At 37.3% G+C, this 15,142-nt stretch overlaps 1 protein-coding gene across 2 annotated transcripts in view; it reads left to right on the top strand.

The window, feature by feature from the left end:
* LOC127380496 (macrophage mannose receptor 1-like) overlaps positions 1–15,142 on the top strand; it is a 62,072-nt gene that overhangs the window by 31,005 nt on the left and 15,925 nt on the right. For both annotated transcript variants that reach the window (XM_051609505.1, XM_051609506.1), the window contains 13 exons: positions 41–205; positions 1,128–1,241; positions 1,869–2,015; positions 3,242–3,424; positions 4,324–4,478; positions 5,732–5,845; positions 7,162–7,277; positions 8,216–8,364; positions 9,008–9,207; positions 10,519–10,646; positions 11,959–12,046; positions 12,640–12,784; positions 15,069–15,107. In XM_051609505.1, the coding sequence (XP_051465465.1) occupies positions 41–205; positions 1,128–1,241; positions 1,869–2,015; positions 3,242–3,424; positions 4,324–4,478; positions 5,732–5,845; positions 7,162–7,277; positions 8,216–8,364; positions 9,008–9,207; positions 10,519–10,646; positions 11,959–12,046; positions 12,640–12,784; positions 15,069–15,107 (1,743 nt within the window). The remainder of the gene's footprint in view (positions 1–40; positions 206–1,127; positions 1,242–1,868; positions 2,016–3,241; positions 3,425–4,323; positions 4,479–5,731; positions 5,846–7,161; positions 7,278–8,215; positions 8,365–9,007; positions 9,208–10,518; positions 10,647–11,958; positions 12,047–12,639; positions 12,785–15,068; positions 15,108–15,142) is intronic.

Below are 15,142 nucleotides of genomic sequence, written 5' to 3'. Positions count from 1 at the left end.
ACATGTTAACAGAAGTGCTCTATTTCACTTCTTTTTCCAGATGACACAGAAAGATTTTGGACAGAAGATGTTTCAACTGGTGGTGTTCACTATCAGATAAACTCAGAATCAGCTCTAACATGGCACCAAGCAAGGAAAAGCTGTCAGCAGCAAAATGCAGAGCTATTAAGTATCACAGAGATACATGAGCAGGCATATATAGGAGGTAAAAGGACAGAGAAAAAAACCTTAAAATATCTTGGAGTGTTGTGCTGCCCCTAAAGCTCTGTCTCACTGAAGAAAATAGGTTGTCAGGGGTGGTTCATAAGCTGCTAAAAAGGAGATGGTCTAAACTGCCTTTCCATTGGTTGGCGTTCTTTTATGAAGGATTGGTCCCAAAACTCTACAGGGAGGGAAACTGCCCCATGTCAGCTTTGTGCTCCAGGCAGGAGCTACTGCTTCTGCTCCATCTTGTTCCAGGGAATGGGTTTTGTCCACTTGCCTTCATCCTGGTGCACTCATTCCTGAGCAGGATCTAGTTCTTAAATTTCCGTTTTCTACTGTGTTTCAAGAATTATTGATCTTTCAAGGAGAACATATGTTGGTGACTAGATTGATCCTAATATGGGTACATATGCATACATAAACTCCAAGTAACTCCCGTGGATTTCAGATACGAGTCTCATGGTATCAGTTTCGTACTAAATGCCATAACAAAGGCTTTGAAACCACTGGACAGAAAAACATCTAGAAGTAACTGACTGGCACATTGTTTCTGTAATAACATTACTCCATGAAATATATGTATATGTTATGTTACAGAAATATTTTAGCACAATTCCCTAATGAAAAGAATATATTTTTTTTTTACCTCTCTTATGTTGGATTGAAAGTGGGAGAAGTAAAATCTTATATAAACAGTGAAAGAAGATGTTTGTTTGCCTTTATAACTAGCGAGATCTCTGCTATATCAATGCTTATTCATTTACATACTTGCTTTTTTAATCTGTGGAAATGTAGAAAGTACCAGATTTGGGCTGGTTTAAACTGCAAAATAGAAATTGTTTACTTTTGGCTTTATTTATTTAAGATGAAATTGTTAAGGATGAGGATAGGGAGATACAGCTAACTTTTTTTTTCTAATATAGAACTAATAAAAAACTTCAGTTTTCCATTCTGGATTGGTTTGAATGCTTTGAATTTCAACAGTGGATGGCAATGGGCTGGGGGCAGCCCTTTCAGGTATTTAAACTGGGCTCCAGGTAAGAAATATAACAATTTATTCTGTACTCTTTGAACAGATACTGTTAAGACACTAACTAATAAAAACTACCTTAGCTACTTGTATTTCAGGAAAGCCTGTGTTGATTTACAATAGCTAAAGATCTAGATATTAATTTTTAGAAGCACAGTTCTCAAATACAAAGTGTACTGTGGAGACCAGCTATAGCAGTTTTTATTATTTTCTTATCTAAGCTAAGAGCTTGTTTATGAAAGCAGAATGTAATTTGTAGTGATGTATAAGCCTACAGATCAGAGACTAGAATTTTTTCATAGCATGTTTTTCAATATTATAAATATAAATAAAATCTTCCCAAAGCAGCAAAATATTTAGAAAACAATGGCACTATGTTGTCTGGAGAAATTCTGAATATTATAGAGAGGCTTACAGAGCCAGCTCAGAATTCCTCAGCAGTTTATGAAAAATTGCACTGGGCCAGCTCAAGGAAGGGAGACAGAGATAGGTTTGTGGTGCTCCTCACATGTGGGCAATTCTTCTGTTTGTTTTGTTGTTTTTGTGGTCTCGTGTTTTCTTTGTGACGACAATATTTCAAGACATCTACTGTTTTGTTTTTGTTGTGAGATTCTATTTTGTCTCTTACTCAAAGGAAGTCCTTTTCTGCTGCCTGGGAAAATCTGTGGAGTGATGAATCCCAAAAAGAATGCTAAATGGGAAAACCAAGCATGTAACCAGAGACTTGGCTACATTTGTAAAAAGAGAAATTTCAGTTCAAAGTCTGACACTATACCCAAAGGTAGGTTATTCAGAGAAAAAGTGGTGCCTTTTTTTTTTTTTTTACTTCTAGAAAGAGCATTCTGTAAAGATCTGCAAATGATAAAAGGCATGAAGCATTATTTTTCAACCAAGATGATAAAAACCTTTGAAAAACACAGCTACACATGCACACTTAGACTTTAATATTCTGCCTTTGTCCTCCGATTGTGTATTAACCATTCGTAGGAGAATATTGTTATTTTGTTCCATCACTCTGTCATTCCTTCTTGCAAGATACATAGAAGCTGCTCTGTCATCCAATTTACCAGCCATCCAGTTTGCATAAATACAGTCATAAATACAGTAGAGATTTTATGCTTATCATTTGCTCCAAATGAGCAATTGCAGTTACTCTACTATTAATGCAAACAGCCCTCTGATGACAACAGCATGCAATGCATTGGGTTCATATGAGCAGAGCAGGAGGAACAGTGATATTCACACAGGCCATCATCCATGGGCCACCCTGACCCACGGCTTCAGTGACACAACAAGGCTACGGATGTGCCACGTGTAGGAGGGATCTGCTGGAGGCTGTCATCTGGGAATATTACATTAAACAAATAGCAGATAAATAAATTCAGATAATCTTTATTAAAGTAGTAACCTCAAAAAGAAATTGAGGAGTCTATTTTTAAAACAAGCTTAAGTTGAGCTTCTAAAGATATTTAAGTACCGAAGTAATAAAAAAACCACAGAGTTAATATGAAAAGAAAACTACTGGCTCTGCACTGATTTGCACCATTTGCTGACCTGCAGTGACCAAAAAATTACTGCAAGCTTTTTCCATATATGAAAATTATGTGTGTGCTTGCAACAAGACATTGACCCGGAGGCAGAGCCTGATGTCAGCCACCACAGGCAGCGCAGACCAGGATACACTGAGCAAACTGGTCTGGAGGGCAAAGATGGGAGAGGTTCAAGTCTGCTTTGGTCTCTTTCCTCCCAGAGCATCATTTCAAATTGCATCTCTGACCCAACAGGGGCATCTTTTAATGATTCTTTGCTTAAGGAGACATCATTCTATTTGCATATTTAGCATAGTGTGCTGTTTGTTTTTCATGTGAATGTATTTGCATCTCTAACTACAGCTTTATGTTTATTCATCTAGTTGTACTTTTGTAAAGAGTGCTTGAGAGACGTCATTCTAGCGTCCTTTATTTTCCTCTTGTAAAATTGCTCTGAAAAATTGTGCTTTAATTTTAGAAGAATTGAGAGCTATTAAGTGCACAGATGGTTGGTTGCCATATGCAGGGCACTGCTACAGCCTTCAACGAGAACTCAAAACATGGAAAGATGCTCTGACTTCATGTAAGAAGCAAGATGGAGATTTGGCAAGTGTGCACAACATTGCTGAATACAGCTTTCTAGTGTCACAGCTTGGTTACAGTGAGTATATATGTAGGTCTGAATTTTGTTTGCCCCATCTGTAAAATAAAAGCAGGGCTTAAGTTTTGTTTTTTTTTTTTTTTAATATTTGTCACAAGGGGAAGGCTTAATCTAACTGATGGCATTCTTTTGTGTCGGTGTGGTTGCATAAACATTAAAGTATATTCATATCAATCAAGAAATAATCTACATGGTAAACCTGATAAAGTGGGAAAAGGAAAAAAAATAGAGATATGTAAAGCTCTCAAAAAATTGCACTTTGGGCACCTTTATTCTGTATTTAATATCTTCAGAAGTGAGTTCCAAACCTATAAGAAATGTAACTTCTCACTGACATTAAAAACTCTTGCTGAGACTAGCCTCTAGCTGTATATCCTTCTAAGAAAATAGCACCTTTTAACTTCTGATTTTCCTTGGACCTGTAGTAACCAGTTCTGACACTTACTGCATGTGCTGGACTCGGTCAACAGCTGTGGTGGGCCATTACAAGCCCTCTAATGCTTCCTCATTAAGGAGATATATTGACAGATGTCTTCATGGCTTGAGCTCAGTATGACATCCTGACAGGTGGGACACTCCCTGTCCTACCTTCCACGCTAGGGACCATTTTGTTGTTCTGAATCAGATACTCAGGAAGTTGGTAAAAATCTTCTGCCAGCCATGGAGAGCCTTATATTTATTAAACTACATATTTCTGGGTGGGATCTTACGGCTTTTTGGTACAGATGAAGACATCTCTTTCAGCAGATCTGAGAGGAAACCAGCATTTTTGTTAAAGCACAAAGAGTACATCTCATGTACCACATCCCAGGTTTATCAGTCTCTTTGCTCCAGGTGTGAAAACATTCTCTGTATTGCATAGCAGACCATGAAGAAAACTGTTTCTTTTCATGCTTCAGAGCCAACAGAAGAGCTATGGCTGGGTCTCAACGACATGAAAGCTCACTTCTATTTTGAGTGGAGTGACGGGACTCCTGTGACATTCACCAAATGGCAGCGCAGGCATCCCACCTACACAAATGGTCTGGAGGACTGTGTTGTTATGAAGGGACAGGTATAACAGCCCAGTCTTTTTATAGTAGTGCAAATAGCTACATCAGTCTGAAATCTCTTGCCGTTATAAACTTACTTGGGAGTAATTTTTCTTGCTAACTTAAAACAGTTTTCCCCACACATTTGGCATCCATCAGAAGAGATGTCCAGAGGACAGAAGGGATCAGAAACAGAGAGATGGCATTTTGGTAGTGTTACCTTTAGAAACCTCTTGTCTGGTGAAAAGTCTGATCCACAATTTTTGCATTAGATTCTTTATAACACTGCAGCAATGAAAAAAGTTGTAGCTCTGGGAGATGGATGGGGATGAGCTAGTTAATGCATTGTGTGATTATCCTAAATGCTATTTGCTCACCTCATTTTCTAATCTGAGAGATCATTACGTCCTTCGGTGACACTTGATTGCGAAGTGACATTGAGGCATGGAGAGCTGGCACTAGGGCATGTGTCTGCAGCTGTGACATAGAAAGAGCACTTACACCTACCTATCAAACACCTAAAACCCTACAGTATTTCTGACTGCTTGATTCATGCACATTATTATCACGCAATATGTAGTTGTTTGGGTTTTTACACATCTACATGCACGTGTGTGGACACACATACACACAAAAAGTATAATAATTTTTAAATTTCAAATTGAAAATGCTATTATGAAAATGTTATTACTGAAAAAACCTGTTATATCGTAGAAGAGTATTGATGCTTACCAACATTATACATCAGTAGAATTTATCCAAAACTACATTTTATAGGGGAAAGAAGCTCCTATTGTAATTTTATTTTTTTGATAATTGCTTATTTAAAGGAAACCAGTCATTTTTAGAGTCTTCTCCTTGATGAGTACAATAGCTATATTCACTGCAGCACACTCAGATGTGCGTCATGCCAGCTTCATTGATCTTTTTGCCAGAAGTGTAGTAAAATAACATTGTTATAAATGCAGACCTATTAGCCTCAGATGAGATACATCTTTACAAATCCCTCATGAAAGTTATGACAGCAAGTAATGCTGAGACTCCAACAAAGCAGTTGTTTCCTTCTTCATCTCAAAACAGCATCAAATGGGTCTTAAACCCATCCTGACAGGTGTGTCTATTTTTTCTTAGAAAATAAGTCTCCAGAAATGATCCCTTAGCCTTCTTAAGCAACACATTTCAGTGGGTCTTGTAGTGAAGAAAGAGGAAAACACTAGTTTCCTTATGTTTATGAATGCTCTTTTTTTTTATTAGTTTCTTCTCCCTGCTATTGTAGGATGGATACTGGGCAGCTGATGTTTGTGATAAGCAGCGTGGTTACATCTGTAAAAAGAAACCTTCATCACAGTCCTCAGAAAAAGAGACAATAGAGGACCCAGGCTGTCAGAAAGTAAATGCTCTCTCATTAAAAAATTATATTTGGAAAAATGAACAGGAAAAAATGTACTGGTTCTTGCTTCTTGTAATGTCTTTGTGTTTACATCTGCTAGAAAATCTACTCTTGAAGAAACCTACTCTTTTCCTACTAGCATTTTACTAATATGTGCATTTTTCATTTTTCTCTGAAATACTCCAGAAAGTCAACATTAATTTACATTAATACTGCCTTTCTCTCCATTCCCAGATGAGCCACCCTGTGAAAAAATTATATATATATTTTAAATCATAATGTCACCACTATTCTCTCTGTTTATCCTCTTAGCTTAACAATACACTTGTCTCTTTGTCTCTCGTCACTTTGTCTCTTCTCTCAGATCTGCTGTCTATTGAATTATTATAAAGTCCTTACTATATAATAATGATAAAAAAAAGAAAGAAAATAATTTCAAAATGTAAAAGGAGCAGCCTTTCTCTACCATGTTCCTACTGATGGACTACTTAGTTGGCCTTTGAGTGATATCAGCAGGTTATTTTTTTTCCAAATTAGTAATTTTTTTCAGAATTTACCCCTTCAGAAAATCTTTATATCTATATTAGTCAGCATACATCTGTCTAGGAGCAGGAAGAATTACTGATATTACTCCTTTCTATCCTCCCTCAAAACAAGCACTGTCTTGGCTCAGAAAGTCTCCTGACCCATCCCACTTAGCTACAGCAGGGGCAGATTTGAGGAGCTGTGCTTGTATGTCAATTCATTTCCATATTGCAATATTTTTGTATTTCTTTAAGTCAGACCCCGCAGTTCTGGAAAGCTGCAGCTCCTCCCTGAATGAGTTACAGGCTTTGCATGGTGCAGTTTGCATAATCCTTACAGAGCTCTGGGAACTGATACCAGGAATATCCGGAAGAACTTCTTTACTGTGAGAGTGACAGAGCACTGGAACAGGCTGCCCAGAGAGGTTGTGGAGTCTCCTTCACTGGAGATATTCAAAACCAGCCTGGATGCGTTCGTGTGTGATGTACTCTAGGTGACCCTGCTCTGGCAGGGGGGTTGGACTAGGTGATCTTTCGAGGTCCCTTCCAACCCCTAGGATTCTGTGATTCTGTGATAGCAAGTAGCACAGTCACAATTCCCTTTATAAAGTCATGCACGCATTAAAAAGTTTAAAACTGAGATCTTAATGTTATCCTTTAAATAAAAAGGCTTTCTGTAGGACCAAACAGCAAAACAACCCCAGCTTTTGTTCATTAGCTGATTGGCCCAGTCTTGTCTTCTGTGTTGAAGTCTCTTTCAGTTTCACATTAAGATCCTTATGTTTGTTACAGGGTTGGAAAAGATATGATTTCCAGTGTTATTTGGTGGGCTCTGCACTGCTGATGTTCTCAGAAGCAAGTAAGATGTGTGAACAGAGCAAAGCTCATCTAGCCACAGTGGAAAGCAGGTAGGAAAGTATCTTTTCTTTATACTTCAAAACCAGTGTTTCTGATGGAAAAACTTGCAAAACTTGTCCATGTTTTGACCTCTTCCCAGTGTTTTGTCAGTGCTTTTCAAAAAATTTGTAGTAGTAAGTTAAATAAAATTATACATGCAGGGAAAAAAAAGACTCAGTGTTTTAGGGTTTTCTACTTACTCTATTAAAATAATTTCCAAAATTTGGGGATTCTTAAGTTAATAATTTTTCTCTGTCTTTCAGTTCCTAATTAAAGCAGCTTCTAGCTTTTTTCAGGGATGGGGAGGGTGGTGTTTTTTCCTTTTTTTCGTTGTTTGTTTGGTTTTGTTGTTTTTTTTTTTTTTTTTCTGTTGTAAAGTAGTTACTACAATTTTCACCTATTTCCTGATGGAAAGCTTTAACAACTAATATTTTCCTGAACTATCTGCTAAGCCAAATTCTGAATAAATATAGGAAGTCTTCCCCAAGACATGCCCTACTACAGACAGCATGAATCATCTCTAACCTACCCACATCTTAGTCAGGCTTTGCAGACTCCATGGTCTCTGAGGAACATGACTGCCTTCAGAGGTGATGGATAGCAAAGCTGACAGTTTGGTCATGACTCAGCAATCTGTTTGAAGCACCTCAAAGATTTGGAAAGACAAGGAAAATAGTAGAATTCAATCAGAATCCTATGTGAGCAAGGATTTGTAACATTTCACAGAACTGGGTGGAAAGGAGAGAAGATGTCTTTGGCTGAAAGAAGAAAGTCATCCTTTATTAAATTCTTTTGAGCACACTTAAAAGCTTGCTCAGGTTTTGCCTGAACTTGTCTGAGGACTTATTGCCTTTGGGTCATGCTAGTATGGTAATGATACCTCTATCTGTACCAGTTGGATTAATGTTGCAAGGTAGTAGGTTTGAACAAACGCTGTTTTCCACTTTAGAAATGAGCAAGCCTTTCTGATTAGTCTGATGGGGCTGAGGTCTGAAAAATATTTCTGGATTGGTCTCTCCAACACAGAAGAACAAGGGAGTTTCAAGTGGACCAGTGGTGAAACTCCTCTCTTCACACATTGGAACATGGGAATGCCAGGTAAACTCTGCACAAGCTCAAGCCTTGTGATGGAGTGCAGCTGGAATTCATGCAGGCTTCTGCCTGTCATCCCCTGGTCTTACAGAGTACAGGAGGCACTTTCTTTTGTGCTTGTAGGTGTGGGTGGCCAACACCACCACACCTTATGTTTGGGCCAATGTAAGAAACACATTTACAGCTGAGTGTCAGGTGTGGCGTGAGCCAAACTCCTGCGAAGTTGTACAAGAAGAGATATTTAATGGGCTAGTCTGAAGGCAATACTGTGCAGGAGTTAACAAGGTCCATGGTCTCATTTTTTCAACTTTTTAACATCAGTTAACAACAACTCAATGGACTGAGAAAAATTATTATGGACAGAGTTTTTTTGACCCATAAGGTCCATATGTGAGAAATGATTCTATGATTTGTATTCTAAAGCTGCACATCCTTGTTTTTGGGGAAGCTGTGTTTGTAAAAGTCATTGACTCATATCTTGGCTATAGCAGGAGGTATTAAAAATCATTTTATATCCAGGATCATTTTTAGTCTGTGTATTCTGCATCTTCCTTATAGTTTTTTTTTTTTATGAATAAGAGCAAAGCTCTCATTTCTTAGAGAGTAATTGAGACTCTGGGTTTATTAATTTATTTTCCATATTACAAAGGAAAAGAGCAAGGCTGTGTTGCCATGGGAACTGGAATTACAGCCGGATTATGGGATGTTGTCAGCTGTGAGAAGACAGCAAAATTTCTTTGCAAACAACAGGCAGCAGGAGTCCTGCCTCCCCCTTCTCTGGTACAGGTACCTGCAGCTGCCTGTGCTGAAGGCTGGGACAGAGGTTCCCGGGCAGACTCATGCTTAAAAGTAAGTGTGTGTCTACCTTCCTTGTGAGCCTGAGCATGGGAGAGCCCAGGGGTCATGGTAGTAGTTAGGGACTCAAGTGTTGGGTCATTTTTTGGGAAGGACCATCTCCATGATACTGAGTCTACAAATCCATGAGAGAAATCCATCAAATATAATGAAAGTCAACAATGAAGCATTTGAAACCACAAAAATAGCATGCTAGAAATATGCTTTCTTTTATTTAAATACCATGTGAGAATCTCACCTAATGTATTTATTTCCAGGAATCTCAGATTTCAGAAAAATACAGAATTGCCTCTCAAGATCTGGCAGTATCACTTGTATAAGATAAAGTTTCTAAGAGAAAATTTATGGAGGTCTGGTCCTTTGCCAACCTTTTCTCACACAGTCCATGATACTTCCAGTGATACTTTTAGATCCAGGGTTAGTTTGATGTCGGTGTCACTTCAGCAAGTAAAGGTTTTGTGCATTCTTTTGTTTTGGTTAAAAATTCATTAAAAAAATCTCAATTTTGTAAAGAAAATAAGTAAAGAAAGAGCAAAATAGGTCAAGGAAAAGTAAATATGCAATATTGCTCTTCCAGGTCTTGACATAAGTGCCCTATCATTTTCTCTCTTGAGACTGTGTTCATTGGGAGACCAGAGATTATTTTAGCCCTGTGTTTATCAGGGATCCAATTTCTATCTCACGCTCAATTATTATTACTAACATTGTTTCTGTCAATAACCAAATTGACAATTTCCCTTTCCTCAAAATGTTACTTCAAGGGTGTGTGTACTTCATAGTAGAAAGTCATGCTATGTGTATGTGGCTTGCACTACCTTACAAAAACCCCTTCCTCAGCCAGAGTTAGTACCTTGCAAAATGGCTTTCACTGTCCAACAGAGAAAGGTGTTTTTTATTCCAAAATCTTGATTTTCCCTCCACCCTCCATTTCTCAAAAATCTCCTGCTTTCAACTGCAGAATACTAGGGCTCAGCTATTCCATTTTTCTTGGAGTCTTTGAGTGGTTAAAGTTCCTGTTAAGTTATACATTATTTTTTCCTTCTCTGTACATTGTAATACTTTCTGTTTTCTTCAGAATTTCATGCTACTCTTGCTATATTTTAAAACAGAGGATGCTAAGAAAAAAAAATACTTACACTTTACTTTACTAATGTTTAATATTATAGGTCTTGACAGATGTTATATTGTCTCAAAACAAAACGGTTACTCCTGTGATACTTATTTTAACTACATAGGTAAGTACATACTTTTATAAGTCAAACTATGCACATTCAGTAATTTATTTCTACCTTTTTTTTTTAACAGTTTTTTGTGAGAGAGGGAAACCAAAAGAAGTCTTGGTTTGAGGCTGAAGAATTCTGTAGAGAAATAGGAGGAAATCTGGTCACAATCAATACAAGAGAAGATCAAATTTTAACATGGCAATTAGCATCGTGAGTACTTGCATGATGATTCTATTTCACATTTGTGGCACTTTAAGTAATAATTTCTTCAAAATATATCTGGAGCTAGGCAAAACCAATTAAATTTTCAACTAAGATATAAACATTTCATTTTAAAATATCATCCCAAAACATTGCTTTAAAAAAATAATCTTGAATAGTTTCAAGTGGCTTTGATATTTTTGAAATTTTCATCACAAGTTTTTAGTGTGGCTGCTGCCCAGGTCTGATCAACATTGTACATGTTAGTCCCTCACCCAAAAGGGAGACAAGAAAATGTTCAGCTCTAAAGGTGTCTTTTTTACACTGGCTGCAATTCATATTTTGATCAATGCATTCAAAATACTTCTTGAGTTTACATGTAATGTAAAACAAAATGCAAGGACTTCATATGGAAATCTTCTGAATATAAACTGAAGATTCCTGAAATCAAAGAGGAATTAATTTTAATTAATTTTTGCTAACACGGTAGATGCCGTATATTGCCTGTAATGTACAAATCATGCCATCATTTTCCCCTAAATTAGACCACTACAGTCTGATTGTATTCCTTAATGCCAAGACATATCAATGGCACACAATACATAGCTAATTATCCCAAGCTGTTTCACATAGTGGTGAATCTAGGTTTAATGTCTCAAATAGATTTGAAACTGTCATATAAAATGTCTTCATGATCTTTCCCTTCTCCATTCTATTATTTTTCATTATAGTGAGGAGCTGAATGTGTTCTTCCTTTTCTGTTAAGTCTTTCTGCTTTAGACTGTGAAATATTTGTGGAGGGAAATCTTAGTGTTATGTAGTGAAAGAAATAGGACTCTATTTGATGTGGTCCCTAAATATGACAAGGTAAATAGAGTGAGCTATTAACTAAACTACACAGGAAGGGCCAAGAAGCAAATCAAAGCAGTTGAAAAAAAAAGTCACTATTTTTCATTAGTTAAATTGTATTATAGGTCTCTATTTATGGTTTACTTTTACTAAAACTGCTTTCCATTAATTCTTCCTTCAGTCAAGAGCTGTGTGGCAGCACAAGGATGGGAGGCCGAGCTAGCCCTGTGCTACATCACTTGTCCTTTAACTTACATTCCAATGTGACAAGTCTTGTCCCAATGCAGAGCACTCTCAAAGTCTTGACAGACAGTGTAGGTGGTAAGCCTGGCTATGGGCCAACAGGGCAGGAGTAGCTCCCAATACAGGACAGAAAGTGGCATGTTTATACCATGACCTCTTTTTCTACACTCATGCATCTACAATGTGTGGCTTTTTCTATTTTTTTTTTTTTTTAATTTATTTTTTCTAGTGATAAAGGTCTGAACACTCAGGCTTTCTGGATTGGTTTGTTTCTCTTGAATCCTGATGAAGGGTTTGCCTGGATTGATGGCTCCCCTGTGAGTACATCTTTACTGGATAATAATTTACTATCTACCCTTTTAAATATATATATTTTTATACTCATGCCTTTTTTCTGATCTCTTTAAACCTTTGGCAGGTGGATGGCAGCCCTTTATCCATCAGCTGAGTGGCTGCAGTGCTCAGTGGTGGCATTGTCTTAACACACTAATGAAAATACAAAATTGTCTCTGTTTCATCCCTGGTACCATGTTATATCCCATCTTCCACAGTCCATGCTCTTAGATCTTTGCAGCATCCCAGACAGGGCACCGCTGTGTGTTAATACAGAGAAGTCATGTGTCCACCTCTCACAAAACGAGATTAACATGACTGCTTCGGCCCATCAGTTCTTCCTCCATCAGACGTGATTTTGCACACTGTTTAATCTTTATACCTTCTCTGGGGATGATGGGGAAAGTGAGCTGATCAGCATGACTCTTACAGCCCTCTCAGACCTATTTGGACTCCTATGGATCCCATAAACAAAGTACTTGAGACGAAGAGACCCTGAAATAATGTTACAAAGGCAGTCTCAATTACTTCCACTCAGCTCTAGTCACACACTAATTGAGATGTATTTCCAACACAGGTAACTTATGAGAACTGGGATGAAGATGAACCTAACAATCATGAAGAACGTGAACATTGTGTTATGTTTAATAGATCGCCTCAGATGCGCTGGAATGACTTGCGCTGTGAACATTTACTTAATTGGATTTGTGAAACAAAAAAAGGTAAGACTATTCCCCACTTAATTGGAGCAATAAACCTAAGTTCAAAAACAATTGAAACAAATTTGAACAGATTGAAAAGAAGAAAGATACAGGGAATTGTTCATTTTAAAATTGGTTGCAGTGAAGTCAACACATAATGGAAGACGAATTAATCAAGGTATTTCAATAGTACTCAGAGGCAGGAAGTTAAAGATGTTATATTACTTTGTCTCTGACTTTATCTCCTTCTGCCATGGGATGAATAAATTTGCAAGGCAAAGGTACTTATCCCCTCCACTTTTATCTCCTCCCCTCTTCTTTTATCTGCTTCAGGTTCACCTAGGAGAGCCAAAGATGCAGGACACTAGAGTTACCTGTACAAAAGAGAAAGAAACTTTCCTTCCTACTTTGAAACAAATAATGGGAACCCAAGAGAGGGATCAGTTGCTATAGAAACCGGCAACTCTGAAAAAGAGATCATAAGTAGAGGCTGCTGTAGCCTGAAGGGCTCCTGCAGGCCAGACCTAATGGCAAGCCTCCCGGCCCTGGTGCTGGGGCATGACACGGACCTGCATTAGGATGTCTGCCAGCAGGAAACTGAGTCTAAATGGGCTGAAGTCCCCAAGTGAACACCAATAATGAAATAACTTGTTTTGCTTACTTAGTTCTACTTTTATATCCATGCTTCTTGGTTGTAAACTGAATACTTGTATACATCTCAGCTCAAGCAGGAGCCTCTTAAAAGCTTATTGAAATGAAAAGAAAGTTGAGTGCAAACAGGGAACTAGTAGGAGGCAAAATATGGAGGAGAAGGGAGAAGCAGTTACGTAAAAAGCATTGAGTATATCTAATGTTGGATGACTCTGCCAACAAATCACTACTCTTAAACAGCGAGTAAGGCACTGTGTTACTATTGAGAAATTGCTCAATAGAAAAGGAAGATTCACTGTTTCCTTGTGAGCAGATTATTCATACAAATGCACCATCATAATGCTGACTTCTGTTTACCAGCTCAAAGCAGTATATCTTGTATAGCCCTTTCTGGTTTGTTGAGAACTCTGTCTTTTACAGATTTGGTTCTCTGGTCTTGATGAGATTACTCAGGGGGACTTCAGAAACCATGACATAAATACTCTGATCAGTTTGTCTTGATCCTAAATGATCTTTCCAAAGGAAAACAATAACAAATAAAAGAATTAGGTCTTGCTATTGTGAATCTAAATTAGATGATGACCACCATGACAGGAGAAATGCTCTCCTGCTGTTACTTCCCTCATAGTCAATTAACACACATTTACTTAAGATATTATATTGTTTAAAAAAGCAAAAATTGTTATAGGTACATTAGGATTAAAAAATAAAATCAAGATTAGATGAAGTATGCAAATTCATCATGGCTATGTTTGAAGAATTTTAGTCCTATTCTGACCAAACTGCTTCAGAAAATATTTGAAAGGTCTCAATAGAAAAATTCAAGTTGTTTTTTGATTTGTTTGCTTATTTTTCATCTAAATTTTTCCTATAATTTGTTTAATAATCTGTTCCTTTCCATCAAACCACAGAAGAACTGGAATAAGAACCAAATAACAGGCATCGAAATAAAAGCTGGGTTATAGCTGGCTCTGAGAACACTGAAGTTAATTGCTTCCTACTGGTCTATATTGCAATCAGAAAATGGGGCTTGATATATACTGGCTATCCCAGTATTCTTGACTGGGATTTCTTGACTCTCTCCAGGACTCTTTTAAAAACAGACTTTGCTAGTGAAAATCAAGACATCAGGATAGGAGGAATACATCTAGACACTAGAAATGAAGTGTGGTGTTAACAAAATTCCAGCATTAAGTTTTAGTACTTGAGAATACCTTAATACTATGTAAGTAAGCTTGAGAACTGGATATATAGGCTGGATTATATCATTTGGCTCTAGTCCCGTAAATGTCAAAAGATTACTAATAACATACTAAGCAAAAATGCTAAATAATTTTTCAGACTGCTATAAGTTTCATCCACAACATATGTACTGCATATCCTGAATTATTTAATAAACTGCTTTGCAGATAGGTATGTATGCTTTAAAGATGTGTATTTTTCACTAAATATTTTTTTTCTAAGTTTCACATATTTTTAAATTTCATCCAGTGGTATTGGCTCTAAAATCTTGAAAATGCATTAGATCACTCATACTTCCATTTCTTTCTCATTGTAAAAGCATTTGCAACCATGTAAAACCAAACTCTCTGGTTTTATTTTGTGTGTGTGCATGTGTTTGGAATGTTGTTCATTATGATCTTTTATTTCACAGGTACACTGCTAAAACCTGAACCACACGACTACCAACTTGGTAAGATTTTTTACCTCTTTCAACCAAAAAAACGT

This window comes from Apus apus, chromosome 2 (genome assembly GCF_020740795.1).
Source record: "Apus apus isolate bApuApu2 chromosome 2, bApuApu2.pri.cur, whole genome shotgun sequence".
NCBI classification, from domain to species: Eukaryota; Metazoa; Chordata; class Aves; order Apodiformes; family Apodidae; genus Apus; species Apus apus.
The sequence above is the reverse complement of the archived record's forward strand: the minus strand, read 5'-3'. Positions and strand labels throughout refer to the sequence as shown.